General features: G+C 41.7%; 1 protein-coding gene across 8 annotated transcripts in view; it reads left to right on the forward strand.

The window, feature by feature from the left end:
* Positions 1-14,194, forward strand: part of KDM4C (lysine demethylase 4C) — a 389,693-nt gene that overhangs the window by 42,939 nt on the left and 332,560 nt on the right. For 7 of the 8 annotated variants that reach the window (XM_058565774.1, XM_058565775.1, XR_009223452.1 and 4 more), the window contains one exon: positions 7,954-8,114. In XM_058565774.1, coding sequence (XP_058421757.1) covers positions 7,971-8,114 — 144 coding nt within the window. In that variant the 5' untranslated portion in view covers positions 7,954-7,970. Of the gene's footprint in view, positions 1-761; positions 876-7,953; positions 8,115-14,194 lie in introns of those variants that run through there. The other variant, XM_058565777.1, reaches the window with a different exon arrangement.

Raw genomic sequence — 14,194 nt, forward strand, 5'->3', positions numbered from 1 at the left:
GGGGTGACCCCTATGTGGGCTGTGTGTTTCCTTCTGTTGTGGCCTGTTTGCTCTCCCTCTATGTGCCCAGGTAGGCCGAGTTATGCTCCTGGTCAGCTGTTGTAATGCTCAGCTGTTTGTAGTTGTTGTGGGCCCTTCAGTCTCTTTATCAGGTGTGGGGTGCCCCAGCTCAGTTGACTGCAAGTTCTAATACCACATTTGTGTTGCAGTATTTCTTTTAAGTGAGTAGGCCCCCAGCGTGGGAGGTTGTTAGGTTCAGGGGCTTACAATTGCTATAAACCTCCAGCCTTTAGGTCTCTTGTCAGCTCTCTGAGGATTGCAGCTGGGTGGGGCTGGCCTCAGGCACAGGAGCACCCAATTGTTTCAGACTTTGGAAGGTGGGGCAAATCCCCTTGTGGGTCTTTGAGAAGCACAAGCCTTCTGCAGCTGACAAGCCCTGCCGCCCACAGGTCCACACACACAGTCAACACAGTCCTGCCCCGTGTGTGTGCCCCAACCTCCTGAAGTGGACCCAGTCTCTCCACGTCGGGAGCCCCACACACTCCACCCGTTCCTTGTGCCCGCCCTGCCCCACAGCAGTGGGCTCAGTTGCCAGGCTGCAGAGAATCCAGTCACCAATCTATGCAGGCCCACAAGTTGCCTGAGGGCCTGTTGTTGGGTGCGGCCTGTCTCTAGGGTGGGCTGCCTGCCCTGGCTGAGCTGGATTAAATCGGTGCTCTAGGTGCTGGGGCAGACCTGGGCTAGCAGGCCCCAGGGAGAACTCCAATGGAGTCTGTGTCAGCACGCCCACACCAGGCCACAACAATGGCCGCCGCCATTGTCCCAGTCCTTGGAGAGGTCTCACCTCTCACCAAGATGCACTCAGGGCCTATTAGGTGAGTCTCTTTTCACCAAAGCACTGTGCACCTTTCTTTCTGGTGATTTTAGAATGTTTTCTGAAATGGGTGAGTTTGTGCGTGGGCCCTTTAAGAGCCGGTTTTAATTTCTTTGTGAACCAGGTTTTCTGGGGGTACTCCCCAGTGTTTTAGTAGCAGGGAAAGTCAGATATTATGCCACTCGTCTGGATTGTGCTGGGTCCACAAAATGCCTACAGCGGGGCTGCCCCCCGGCTCAGGGCCCCACGCCTCCAGGGAGGCTGCGTACCTTTGGGCTGATCCTGGGTGGCCGTGAAGCTGGCGGCTTGTGAAGGCGCCATTTTTTCTCTCCAGAAGGGAGTTTCTGCCTCTTCCACCTCAGTTAGGATTGTTGTTTGTTGCAGGAGTTCCTCTTATCCAGTTTTCAGTTCTGTCTCAGGGGTAATTTTTCCCCGAGTAGTTGTACATTGGCTGTGTCCATGGGAGGAGGTGAGTTCAGAGTCTGCTTACGCCGCCACCTTGACTTCTCCCCTGATCTTTTTAATGTTTTGCTGTATTCGGTTTGCCAATATTTTGTTGAGGATTTTTGCATCTATGTTCATCAGCGATATTGGCCTGTAATTTTCTTTCTTTTTATTGTCTTTGTCTGGCTTTGGCATCAGGGTGATGTTGGCCTCGTAGAATGATTTAGGAAGTGTTCCATCTTCCTCTATTTTTTGGAATAGTTTGAGAAGGATGGGTATTAAATCTTCTTTGAATGTTTGGTAAAATTCACCGGAGAAGCCATCTGGTCCTGGACTTTTATTTTTTGGGAGGTTTTTGATTACTATTTCAATCTCTTTACTTGTGATTGGTCTATTCAGATTCTCCATTTCTTCTTGGTTCAGTTTTGGGAGGTTGTATGAGTCTAAGAATTTATCCATTTCTTCTAGATTGTCCAATTTGTTGGCATATAATTTCTCATAGTATTCTCTTATAATCCTCTTTATTTCCGTGGTATCCATTGTAATTTCTCCTCTTTCATTTCTAATTTTATTTACTTGAGCCTTTTCTCTTTTTTTCTTAGTAAGCCTGGCTAAGGGTTTGTCGATTTTGTTTATCTTCTCAAAGAACCAACTCTTTGTTTCATTAATCCTTTCTATTGTTTTTTTGTCTCAATTTCATTTATTTCTGCTCTGATTTTTATTATTTCTCTCCTTCTGCTGACTTTGGGCTTTGTTTGTTCTTTTTCTAGTTCTGTTAGGTGTAACTTAAGGTTGCTTACTTGGGCTTTTTCTTGTTTGTTAATGTGGGCTTGTATCACTATGAGTTTCCCTCTCAGGACCGCTTTTGCTGCATCCCATATGGTTTGGTATGGCATATTTTCATTTTCGTTTGTTTCCAGATAATTTTTGATTTCTCCTTTAATTCCATCAGTGATCCATTGGTTGTTCAGTAGCATGTTGTTTAATGTCCACATTTTTGTCACTTTCCCACTTTTTTCATGGTTCATTTCCAGTTTCATAGCATTATGGTCTGAAAAGATGCTTGTATGATTTCAGTCTTCTTAAATTTATTGAGGCTTGCTTTGTTTCCCAACATATGGTCTATCCTTGAGAATATTCCATGCACGCTTGAGAAGAATGTGTAGTCAGCTGTTTTTGGATGGAGTGCTCTGTATATGTCTATTAGGTCCATCTCGTCCAGTTTTTCATTTAAGTCTACTATTTCTTTATTGACTTTTTGTCTGGATGATCCATCCATTGATGTAAGTGGGGTATTAAGATCCCCTACTATTATTGTGTTGTTGTTAATGTCTCCTTTTAGGTTTGTTAATAGTTGCTTTATGTACATTGGTGCTCCTGTGTTGGGTGCATATATATTTATAAGTGATATGTCTTCTTGGTGGAGTGTCCCTTTTATCATTATATATTTCCCTTCTTTGTCTTTCTTAAGCTGTTTTATCTTGAAGTCTGCTTTGTCTGATATGAGTATGGCAACTCCTGCTTTCTTTTGTTTACCATTAGCTTGGAGTATTGTCTTCCATCCTTTCACTCTGAGCCTGTGCTTGTCTTTAGAGCTGAGATGTGTTTCCTGGAGGCAGCATATTGTTGGGGCTTGCTTTTTAATCCATCCTGCCACTCTGTATCTTTTGATTGGAGAGTTCAATCCATTTACATTCAGGGTAATTATTGATATACAAGGGTTTATTGTTGCTGTTTTGTTACTTATTTTCTGGATCTTTTGCGTTTCCTTTTTTTCTTGTCCCATTTGTTTCGGACTGCCAGTTCAGTGTGGTTGTTCTGTCTTATGACTCTTCTAGTTTTCTCTTTGTTTATAATATGTGATTTTGTTTTGATTTGTTTAGTGGTTACCTTGAGGTTTGTGTAAAAAATCTTGTGTATGAGATATTCCATTATTATGATGGCCTCCTATTTCCTTATACTAAGTCAATTCAATCACTTTCCTCTTCGTCTTCTAAGTCATTCTTGTTATACCTTATTCTATCTTGTGTTGTGGCTATGTGTTTACAGGGATGAGGTTAAATTTATTTTTGGTGAATTCCTTCCTTGGATCTTTGATTTTAGTATTTAAGTGGTTGCTAACCTATTCCGGTAAAGATCTACTATTTTTCTGAGTTTATCTACCTATTTTTCTCCTTGCTCCTAGCTTTGTATTCCCTTTCTCTTCTTTTTTTCAGGCCTGAAGGCCTTCTTGAATATTTCTTGTAGTGGGGGTCTTGTGGCCATGTACTCCCTTAGCTTTTGTTTATCTGGGAGAGTTACTATTTCTCCGTCATATTTGAAGGATATTTTTGCTGGATCGAGTATTCTTTGCTGAAAGTTTTTGTCTTTCAGTATTTTGAATATATCATTCCAGTCTCTCCTAGCCTGTAAAGTTTCTGTTGAGAAATCTGCTGAGAGCCTGATGGGAGTTCCTTTGTACGTTATTTTTTGTCTTTTTCTAGCTGCCCTTAATATTGTTTCTTTGTCATTGACTCTGGGTAGCCTTACCACTAGGTGTCGTGGAGAGGGCCTTTGCCTGTTGATATATTTAGGTGACCTGTTGGCTTTGCTTACTGGTATTTCCTGCTCGTTCCCCAGATTTGGGAAATTCTCAGCTATTATTTCCTTGAATAGGCTCTCTTTTCCTCTTTCCCTCTCTTCTCCCTCAGGAATACCTATAATTCTTATGTTACATTTCCTAATAGAGTCAGATATTTCTTGGAGACTTTCTTCATTTCTTTTTAGTCTTAGTTCTCTCTCCTCTTCCATCTGGAGCATATCTGTATTCCTATCCTCTAAAATGCTAGTTCTTTCCTCCATATTGTCAGCTCTTTTCTTTAAAATTTCCAGTTTCTCCTTTATCTCCTCCATTGTGTTCCTCATCTCCATCAGCACTGATTGGTTTTTCTTTATGATTTCAATCTCTTTTGTGAAGAAACTCCTAATCTCATTGAATTGTTTGTCTGTGTTGTCTCGTATTTTGTTGAGTGTTTAAGCAGCGAAGTGAGCTGCTTCAAAATAGTTATTTTGAAATCTCTGTCGTTTAGATTATGGATTTCTGTGTCTTCAGGGTTGGTTTCTGGGTGCTTGTCATTTTCCTTCTGGTCTGGTGATTTCATGTATCTTTACATTGTGCTTTCTCTGGCTTTGTGTTTCCTCATCCTGGAAATCTCTGGTTGCAATTTCCACCTGCTACCGCTGTGTGGTGGTAAAGGGCTGTGTAATCTAAGCCCCCTGCGCTCTGCCACGGTTTTTCTGCTGTGATCCGTGGGTCGGATCACTTTGGTCTGCCACGGATCACTTGGTCTGGTCTGGTCTGGTCGGCTGAGCTGCAGGGTCCCGTTTGCGGGAAGGGGGGCGGCTCTCTCTTTTGCCCTCTGGGTCCCTGGCGTGGGAGGCTTCTCGTTTGCCCCTCATTATCCGCTTTCTGCGGTGCTCAGAAGAGCTACGGTTTCCCCGCAGAGGGCCGCCCCTCCCCGCTCTCTGGGAGCCACAGGGACCGGGGTTGCTGATCTGATGGGGAGGGAGAGGAGTTCTCCTTATTTCTCTCCACTTCCTCCTGGGGCCCAGCACGTTCCACTCTCAGATGTGAGGCAGTGTGGATCTTTCCGATCTAGCTTTTTACTGTCTGGGATTCCGTTGTTGGTCTGTGACTGTTCCTTTTTTTGTATCTTATTGGGGGAAGAGTTGACGGGAAAGCTCACTCCGCCATGACGCTGACGTCACTCCCCTCCACCTTTTTTTTTTTATATGGGACGCCGCCACAGCATGGCTTGACAAGCAGTGCGTCAGTGCGCACTAGGGATCTGAACTGGCGAACCCCAGGCTGCCGCAGTGGAGCGCGAGCACTTAATCACTTGCTCTCCGGCCGGCCCCGCCAGCTCACTTCTCTGCTTAAAATCCTCCAGAAGAGTTACCTTACCAAGCAGGTGTCGTCTCTTTGAATGGAAATACATGTTCCCGTGTCAAGCACGGGAATGTGCAAGAAGGGGAAGAAGCCCAAGATTACTACTTGCCGTCTCATTCAGAGTAAACGCCAAGCTCTTTCTCTCCCCCATCTCCTCTCTCACCGTTCTCTCCTTTGCTTACAATTCCAGCCGTACTCACTTTCTTGCTATTCCTTGACGATCCCCAGAGGCTTCTTGCCGTTGCCTCAGCCTAAAATGCTCTTCTTCCAGATATCCGCATGATTTATTCCCTCCTTCAGGCCTCTGAAATGCCTTCTCTTGCCTACCCTGTATGAAATAGCTACCTCTCCTCTGTGTGCTCTCTCTCCTTACCCTGGTTTCTTCTTCAGAGCACTTATTACTTATTGATTGTGTGTTTCACTTGGCTGCTGCCAGGACTTGGTTCCAGTCCTTTCTGAATACCTGCCCAACAGTTTGCATTCAGTAACTATTTGTTGAATGACTGGCTGGATTTCCAATTTCTTCTTTAGTGGCTTCTTCCTCTGCCTAGAGAAATACGCAGGCCACGCTTATTCTTTGGCCAGGGAAAAAGTGAGACTGCCTTCCATGTACCAAATGTTTCTACAGGGGTAATCTGGGGGCTTCTTCCCCTTTCTCACTGCTCAGATTTTTATATTCTATTATTTTTTACCAATCAAGCAAATGAATCTGTTTTATAGGTAACTTTTCTGTGTTTGGGGTCAATGCTTTCTTTTTTCCTGCATTTGGTATCATTTTATGTAAATACTTTAATAGCATTTTGACATTTATTCCCTCATTCAGTTAGCAAATAGTTATTGCTGCAGATATTACTAGCCAGGCTTGATCCCAGACTGAATGTTGGCTTAAAGAGATGGAGAGCCTCCCTTTCCCTTGAGACGCTTGTAGTTCCGAGTGTGTCGGAAGTGCCAACCATTGGGACGGGTAGCTGGTGTTAAGAGGAATGCAGACAGGGAGGTCAGAACACTTAGGGATAGTTCACCTAGGCCTCTCCAGAGGGTTGGGAATCTTGACAATGGGCGGGAGTTTGCCAGGTGAGGAAACAGGTAATGGGCAAAGGCATAGAGAGCTGTACTTGTTTAGAGAAGCACAAATCAGTGAGTGTTGTTGGAGCTTAAAGTGTAATGCAGTCTGTATTGGTGGACAAAGCCATGATAGCTATCCAAGGGCCTGATCTGGATGCTTCTAGAGGATTATGTGTATCCTGTATAGAGGTGAGACTTTCATCCTGCAGTCCATGGATTTGGGCACGTGCACCTGAAAGGAGCTGGGTGGCGAGGTGGTCTGGGAGGTTTTTTATTTTTGCATGCCCCCTCCCTCAGGCAGGGAGAATGTAGAATATTTTCTGCTGTGCATTAATATATCTCCATGCAGATTATTTTCTCCTTTAGACTGTAAGTTCGTAAAGGGTTTAGTTTTGATGTACCTCTTTTCCTCACATGTACTTGGTGAGATAGACCCCTATTTAAACCTTAAATGAGGAATGATCACATCTTCATCTGAAGCCCTAATCTGTTTTAACCTCTTAGTATCCCATTGCATGTTTCCCCCTTTTGTCCACCCCATCCCTCACTTCCCGATTTCTTGTTTTGTCAGGCAAATTAAATTTGCTTGAGAAAACAATACAAGGAAAGCTTTGTTCTGAGAGGATTTGTGGTTTGAGCTGTGGGATACCAGGCACTATTGCTACATCTGGAAGTGGATGGGTGGGACTCCTTTCTGAGGCACCGATGCCAGTGCTTATTATTCACCTTCACATTCTCTGTGCCTGACACACATTAGGTGCTCAATACATGTTTGTTGAAGGAATCAGCCTGTTTATTGACAGCAGGATTAAGTTGGTGTTTTCAGGGCACAACCTACTGCCTGTTTTTCTACTTTGATCTCCTGTAATCTTTTCTTTCTAAGCTCCAGAAAAACTAACCTTCTCTCTCCATCTTTGCAATACTTCCAAATATTTCCACTGCCTGGAATGCTCTTTCTCTCATTTGACAAATTCCTACACCTTCTAATAAGTCTTAACTCTGCCCTTTTCTGGAGAAGTCATTTCTGAGTAACTCCGGTGGAGTTAAGTTTTGTCTTGAAGTTTGTTCGGCCTCTAGAGCGTAAGCTTGGATGGTGAAGACAAACCTTATCTCTTTAAGGTGTCTCCAGTACTTTAGCCTGGTGCCTGGCCATTTTGCTGAATGGATGGTTTGAAATGATTATAGGAAAGTGTGTTATGACAAGTGGAAGCACACCTGAGTAAACTGTGTCCTGGGGATGTTGAACATTGTCTGTTCTCTGTTCAACCTGGACTAGGCCTTTATACAGGTGTGTGTATGAGACAGTCTGTTTCAGAACTGGTATGTAGGAACCACACTTTTGGTCACCTTGCAGAGTTAGAAAATTCATTCTTACTAGGAAGGATTTTGAGGAAGCGAGCGATATAATTAGGTCCATGATTCAATGCCAGGAGAAGGAGCTTGGGAAGAGGAGTGACTACAGGCAGTTTTTTTTCAGGAGTCTAAGGAGAGATGCGGTAGTCTCCCTAATAGGGTGGTAGAGGGAATGGTAAGTAACTGAAGGAGTTCCTGCTGGGGAGCTTACATGCTATTTGGGAAAAATGACCACCAACCTTAACCGTATAATAATTCATTGCTGATGACCGCATCACCTTCTCTGCAGAGACTACCCCAGCCATCATGGAGGAGGCCGAGGTGGAAAGTCCTCTCAACCCCAGCTGTAAGATCATGACCTTCAGACCCTCCATGGAGGAGTTCCGGGAGTTTAACAAATACCTCGCATATATGGAGTCTAAAGGAGCCCATCGAGCGGGTCTTGCAAAGGTGATTATCCTCAGATCCTTTAAACCAAAAATGATGACTTGGCCTTTCAATTATGCTCTTAGTTTTCGTGATGTGGGAAATTGTTCCTTCCAAAGGAAGATATTTGCAAAATCTTTGTTTTTGTTAATCCATGTGGAGCATTTGATTTCTTCAAAGAATAATTATCTTATTTTTCTTTTAACTATTTATACTAGGTTATGTTTTAGGGCTTTTTTTTTTTTAAACCAAGAGTTGTTCATAGAAACCAGAGAGATCCATATACAGGTTTCAGAGGTGTGAGAGTATTCATAGTTGTCATCAGTTTCTCAGAGGACAGTTATTAACCTGAAGCTTAACTACCACTCCTCTCCCCACTTACTGCCTTCTCTCCTTCCCTCCCTCCCTCCTTTTCTTTTTTCCTTCTATTTTTTTCTTTCTCTTTTTTTTAACATAACAGATTTATTGAGATATAATTCACATATCATACGATTCACTCATTTAAAGTAGGCAATGCAATGGTTTTTTATATATTCATAGAGTTGTGTAACCATCACTAATATCTAATTCCAGAACATTTTTATCACCCCCAAAAGAAACTGTACCCCTTAGCAGTCATTCTCTATTCCCTGCTCTCCCCCTAGCCCTAGGCAACCACTAATCCACTTTCTCTGTAGATCTGCCTATTCTATTTCTTTTCAGTTACCTGTTCACCAAATGTGGAGAGTGCATTCTACATACTAGGCACTATACCACATGTGGGCGGAGGTGGGGGGTCAGAGCAGACAAAGTTCCTGCTGCCACAGAGCTTAGATTCCAGTAGTAGCATCTTAGGATGGTAAGGTAAGGACTTGTAAGCAGAGACCCAAAGAATATGAAGAAACCAACCTTTTCAGGATGTGGAGACCGAAAGAATAGCAAGTCCAGAGGCCTAGAGGCTGACCTGAGCTTCATGTGTGAGAGGACTAGGAAGGTGGTCTGTGGAGCTGGGGCTCAGTGAGCAAGGGCAGAGGGTGGTAAGTGAGGTGAGAGCCCTTTAAGGGGCCAGATCATATCAGGCTTGTCTGGCCATAGTAAGGCATTGGGGGTTTTTTCCTAAGTGCCGTGGGAGGCACTGATGGGCTTAAACAGAGGAGAGGAGGACATGGTGGCTGTTTGTTTATTAGTTATTTTTTCACATTATTTTGAAAAGATCACAGTGGCTCTTATGTGAAGAATGAATTTGTTGGGGAAGCAGAGCGGAAGCAGGGGGTCCTGTCAGGGGCTGTTGTGATATGTTCAGGGTCACTCAGGGGCTGAGTACTGCATTGTGGGTTCGCACCCATAGACCCAAAGTTAGAGCTTTGAAAGAGAGATTATCGTGATAAGTCATCCTTTGACTTCAACCTGAGGTAATTTGTGTGTCCTTTTCATACTGGAAATCTATTTCACTTTAAAAATTTCCTTCAGAATAATATATTTTGTTGCACTTACTTCATTTATTATTTTCTAACTGTTAAGTTTATGATCTGGGTTTCTGTAGACTTGTCAGCATCACCACATAAATTCCTGAGCCCTGGCAGAGACCCCTTGACTGTGGCTGGGTCTCAGGTTCTCCTTGGAATCCCTGTCTCCACGGGAAGGTTCACTAGCACTGAGAGCAGAGAGTAGCCGAGGAGAGAGCTTCCAAAACCGCAGGGGTCGGTGTTCAAGTCCTTCTGCATCTGGCTGCTGCCTCTTGTAAGCCAGTTTGTGGACTGTTCTGGAATCTCTCCCCTGAGGTCTGTCATTTTGTTATGTATGGTCCAAGTCCCTCCTAGAAGAGGTTTAAAATTTGGGAAAATTAAGTTGACTGAAAGTTTATTAGGGGTGGGTAAGATAGGAAAGGAAGATAAAGCAAAAACAGAAAGTATAAAGGCCTGTATTGAGTTTCTCAGATGAGCTATCCTTAGTTTAACTGCTTTATTAGGTAGCTCTTACAAGGATCCCATTTTTGGAACTTCAACACTTCCAGGATTATCCTGGAGGAGAAAAATCATTCTTTAGTTGAAGAGAATGGTATCATTACAGAATCATTTGACAAACTGTTTTGTTCATAAACTCGCAATGACTTGTGCTTTATTAGGGTGGAGGGGTGTTGGGGGTAGCTGTCTGTCCCCTTCTCTGGGTTCTGAATGCGTCCCCTTCTCTGGGTTCTGAATGCAGCCCTTTGTCCTGTCCTTCTCCCCCTTTGTTTCTTGAAAACATATATCTTACTGTGTTCCACTGAGATTAGTGAGGGTGCTGTGGTGGGTGGCACATTTAGTAACATTAGAAGAGGAAGCAGCAGCTACCCTCCCAAGGGAGTTGCAGGCACAGCGTCCACCTGTGCCGCTGTCAGCATTGTGTGACAGCACGAAGTTAATGAGGACTACAATTAGTTTCTGAAGGTTGAGCAAAACACACCTGAGTTCAGACTTTTTTTTTAAGTGAGACTCATTGACCAAGTTGGAGATATTCATGTATTCAACCTTGTGATAATTTCCTTTTATTTATACTAGGAATGCAGTGAACTGTTGTTTCTAGTCATTTTTGCCATCTTTTACATCAAGTCACATAGACTCAGTTTCACCTACTTTCCTCCTTTTTCTGGAAGTTGCAGCAATAGTAAATGTATAAAACTGCACTAAATCAAATCAAATCATGAAAATTAAAACTTGTTGCTAGTTTACTTTGAGGGCTAGCCCTGGGGAACAGAGCCACCCATGGGATTCTTTGTTAATGCACCATTTAATGAATTGATCTTGATTTATGATTTGAAGTAAATGGTTGAGTAGTTCCAATAGAAATGACTTTGGCCTCAGATTACAGTCTGTCTTGGTTTTTCTTTTATCAACACTTTTTAGGTTTATGCTTTAGATTTAACTTTTATTTCCAGGGTGAGCCGTTTGACACTCCAACATTCTATCTACAAAGTTGGTGATCAGGTTTGGGAAAGTGAAAAGAATGACAGCCTCTTTAAATGTAAAACTTAGTTTGTTTTTGTGAAGAAAGATTATAATGAAACTTCATTATATATGAAATGGGTGAAATTCTTCCACAACAGTAATCTGGACATAGGCTGTGCGGGGTTATGCACACTGCATGTTTCATGAACGGCCTGGAGAGTACAGATAGCGATCTATGTCCTCAAGGTGAAGAATGGTTGTAAGAAGCACTACTCTTTCTCCTCCTGTTCCTTCTTCTGGGATGGTAGTGATAGCAGTATGTACTTCAGGATAAGTAGTGCAAATGCAGATTTTAATCGGAAATTTTCCACTGAGTGTAGGACCCAGGCTGGGGTTGAGGAAATGGTGATATAAAAAATATATTTTTATTTTGATATAATCAGGAGGGTAAATTTTAGTAGTAATGGGTTTCCTTCATTTAGATTGACTAAATGTAAAGGTTTAACTTTGGAATCTTTTAAAGTCCTAAGCATGTTGTGCTTCTGTTTCCTGTGTAAGAATATCTGATGTGTTAAGATTTAAAATCACAGTCCCAAAATAAGATTTTTTGTTATATGCTTAGCTTTACAAATTAAGTTCTGACTGAACACATTAATCAAAAGTAAATGAATACGTGCATGGAATATTCACCAAGATAATATTTATATTTTTGTAAATTTATTGTATTGCTTGCTTCTCTAACATTAGAAAAGAAAAATTGCTGCAAAACTTTTTTTTGGGTAAGCAACTGCTTTGTTTTTCACAGGAGAGAAGAATATTTAATTCTGAACATAGTATTAATTTTGATTGTAGATATATTTATTTCTGAACAGGAGCCTGAGTAAATCCATCTTTTATTATTTTGAATTGCTCACACTTATTTCTGATGAAGAAAAAGTTAGTATTTTTAACACTCTTACACACAACCCCCTCCTCTTTCAATATGTTTTCAAGACAATGTAGTATGTTTATTCATCCATTTGATGATTGTCATATTCTTTTAAGGTATCAAGTATGTGTTTTCAGTAGCGTATAGTATGGTTGCCTATATTCTCATTTTAAATTAATACACGTTGGAAGAAATAAAATGTGTAATAGCCCCATATTGCTGATGAAAATTGTTAGACTTGACAGCTTGTTTTCAATTTTTTTTTTTTGGAGTTGATGCTGTCATTTCTCAGTTGTGTAACACTGGCCAAGTCACTCAACACCTGACCCCAAGTTTCCTTATCTGATGAAGCTTGATCCAAACCTTTTACAAAAGCCAGTTGCAGGTACATTGTAGATCTAAATGTGAAAGACAAAGCCTTAAAACTCTTAGAATATAAAATAGATGTTTTCGTGCCCTAGAGTAGGAAAAAAAATATTTTTAAACAGATCAAAGCAGTACCCGTAAAGGCAAAAATGAACATGTTGGATTACATTAAGATTAAGAACTTATGTTTATCAAAAGATACCCTTGAGCCGGCCCTGATGGCCTAGTAGTTAATGTTCGGCACACTGCTTTGGCAGCCTGGGTTCAGTTCCCAGGCGGGAAACCACACCACTCGTCGTCAGTGGCCATGCTGTGGTGGTGGCTCACATGGAGGAACTGGAGGGACTTGCAGCTAGAATATACAGCTATGTACTGGGGCTTTGGGGAGGAAAAAGAAAAAGATACCCTTAAGAAGACTGGAGGGCAAGTTCGAGGGTAAGAGAAGATATTTGGTATATATACACACACATAAATATAGATATTTACAAATATACACACGCCCATCCAAGAGTAATGAGAATATGTAAAGAATCCCTATACATTAATAAGAAAAAGTCTGACAATGCAATAGTAAAATGGGCAAGAGACTTGAATAAGCACTTTACAAAAGAGGATATTCATTGGGTCAGTGAATTTATGAAAAGTTTTTGTTTCTTATCAGGAAAATGCAAATAAAATCCACACTTGGGTACTGTTACATACCTACCAGAAAGACTAAAATTTAAATGAGCAACAGTACAAAGGAGGATGTGGAGCAACAGGAGCTCCCGTACATTGCCAGTGGGAGTGTGAATGGGTCCAACCACTTTGACAAAAATTTGGTAATAACTGTTAAATTTGATCTACACATATCTTATGTCCCAGTAATTTCACTGTTAGGAATGTCTGCGTATGTGTATGTATTTTAGAGAACCGTGTGCAGATATGTGGTAGAAGACGAGTATGACAATATTAATAGCAGTGTCATTTGCAACAGCCAATAATTAGGAAAAAACCAAGTGACCACCCTTGGTCACCAATTTATGAATAAATATTTATATGAAGGAATACTGAGCAGAAATGAAAATCAATGAACTTCAGCTACATAGCCTATCATAGTTGAATCTCACAAAAATATTGAGTGAAATATAAAATATAAACCTTAAAGAAAATATGTATATATGGATGGTTACGTTTCTATACAGTTCAAAAACTGGTGTAAGAGATGTGTACCTAGGCATAAAACTATAAAGCCCAGCAAGGAAATGAATACCATAAATGCCATGATAGTGACTACCTTTTGGGCAGGAGGAGGATGTGTTTGGAAAAGGGCACTTGGAGGGCCTGTGGGGTGCCAGCAATATCCTTACACCTGGGGAGTGGGTACTCTGGTATTTCCTTTTTTTTGTGAGGAAGATCAGCCCTGAGCTAACATCCATGCCAATCTTCCTCTTTTTGCTGAGGAAGCCCGGCCCTGAGCTAATATCTATTGCCAATCCTCCTCCTTTTTTTCCCTTTTTCTCCCCAAAGCCCCAGTAGATAGTTGTATGTCATAGTTGCACATCCTTCTAGTTGCTGTATGTGGGACGTGGCCTCAGCATGGCCGGACAAGTGGTGCGTTGGTGCGCGCCCGGGATCTGAACCCAGGCCGCCAGTAGCGGAGCGTGCGCACTTAACCGTTAAGCCATGGGGCCGGCCCCTGGTATTTGCTTTATAATAATTCACAAAGCTATGTAATATAAATATATTATGCATTTTCTGTATGTGCACTATCTATATTTTGCAATTAATTTTTGAAAAAAGTTTGTCTTAATACATTAAAACAACTTCTAAAGTGGATAAATTCTAGCTATAAATCATGACTTAATTCATAACTTTGTTCCTTCTAATTTTTAATCATGAATATGTATTTGTGGTCTTAGTGT

Source organism: Diceros bicornis, chromosome 22 (assembly GCF_020826845.1).
Source record: "Diceros bicornis minor isolate mBicDic1 chromosome 22, mDicBic1.mat.cur, whole genome shotgun sequence".
NCBI lineage: Eukaryota > Metazoa > Chordata > Mammalia > Perissodactyla > Rhinocerotidae > Diceros > Diceros bicornis.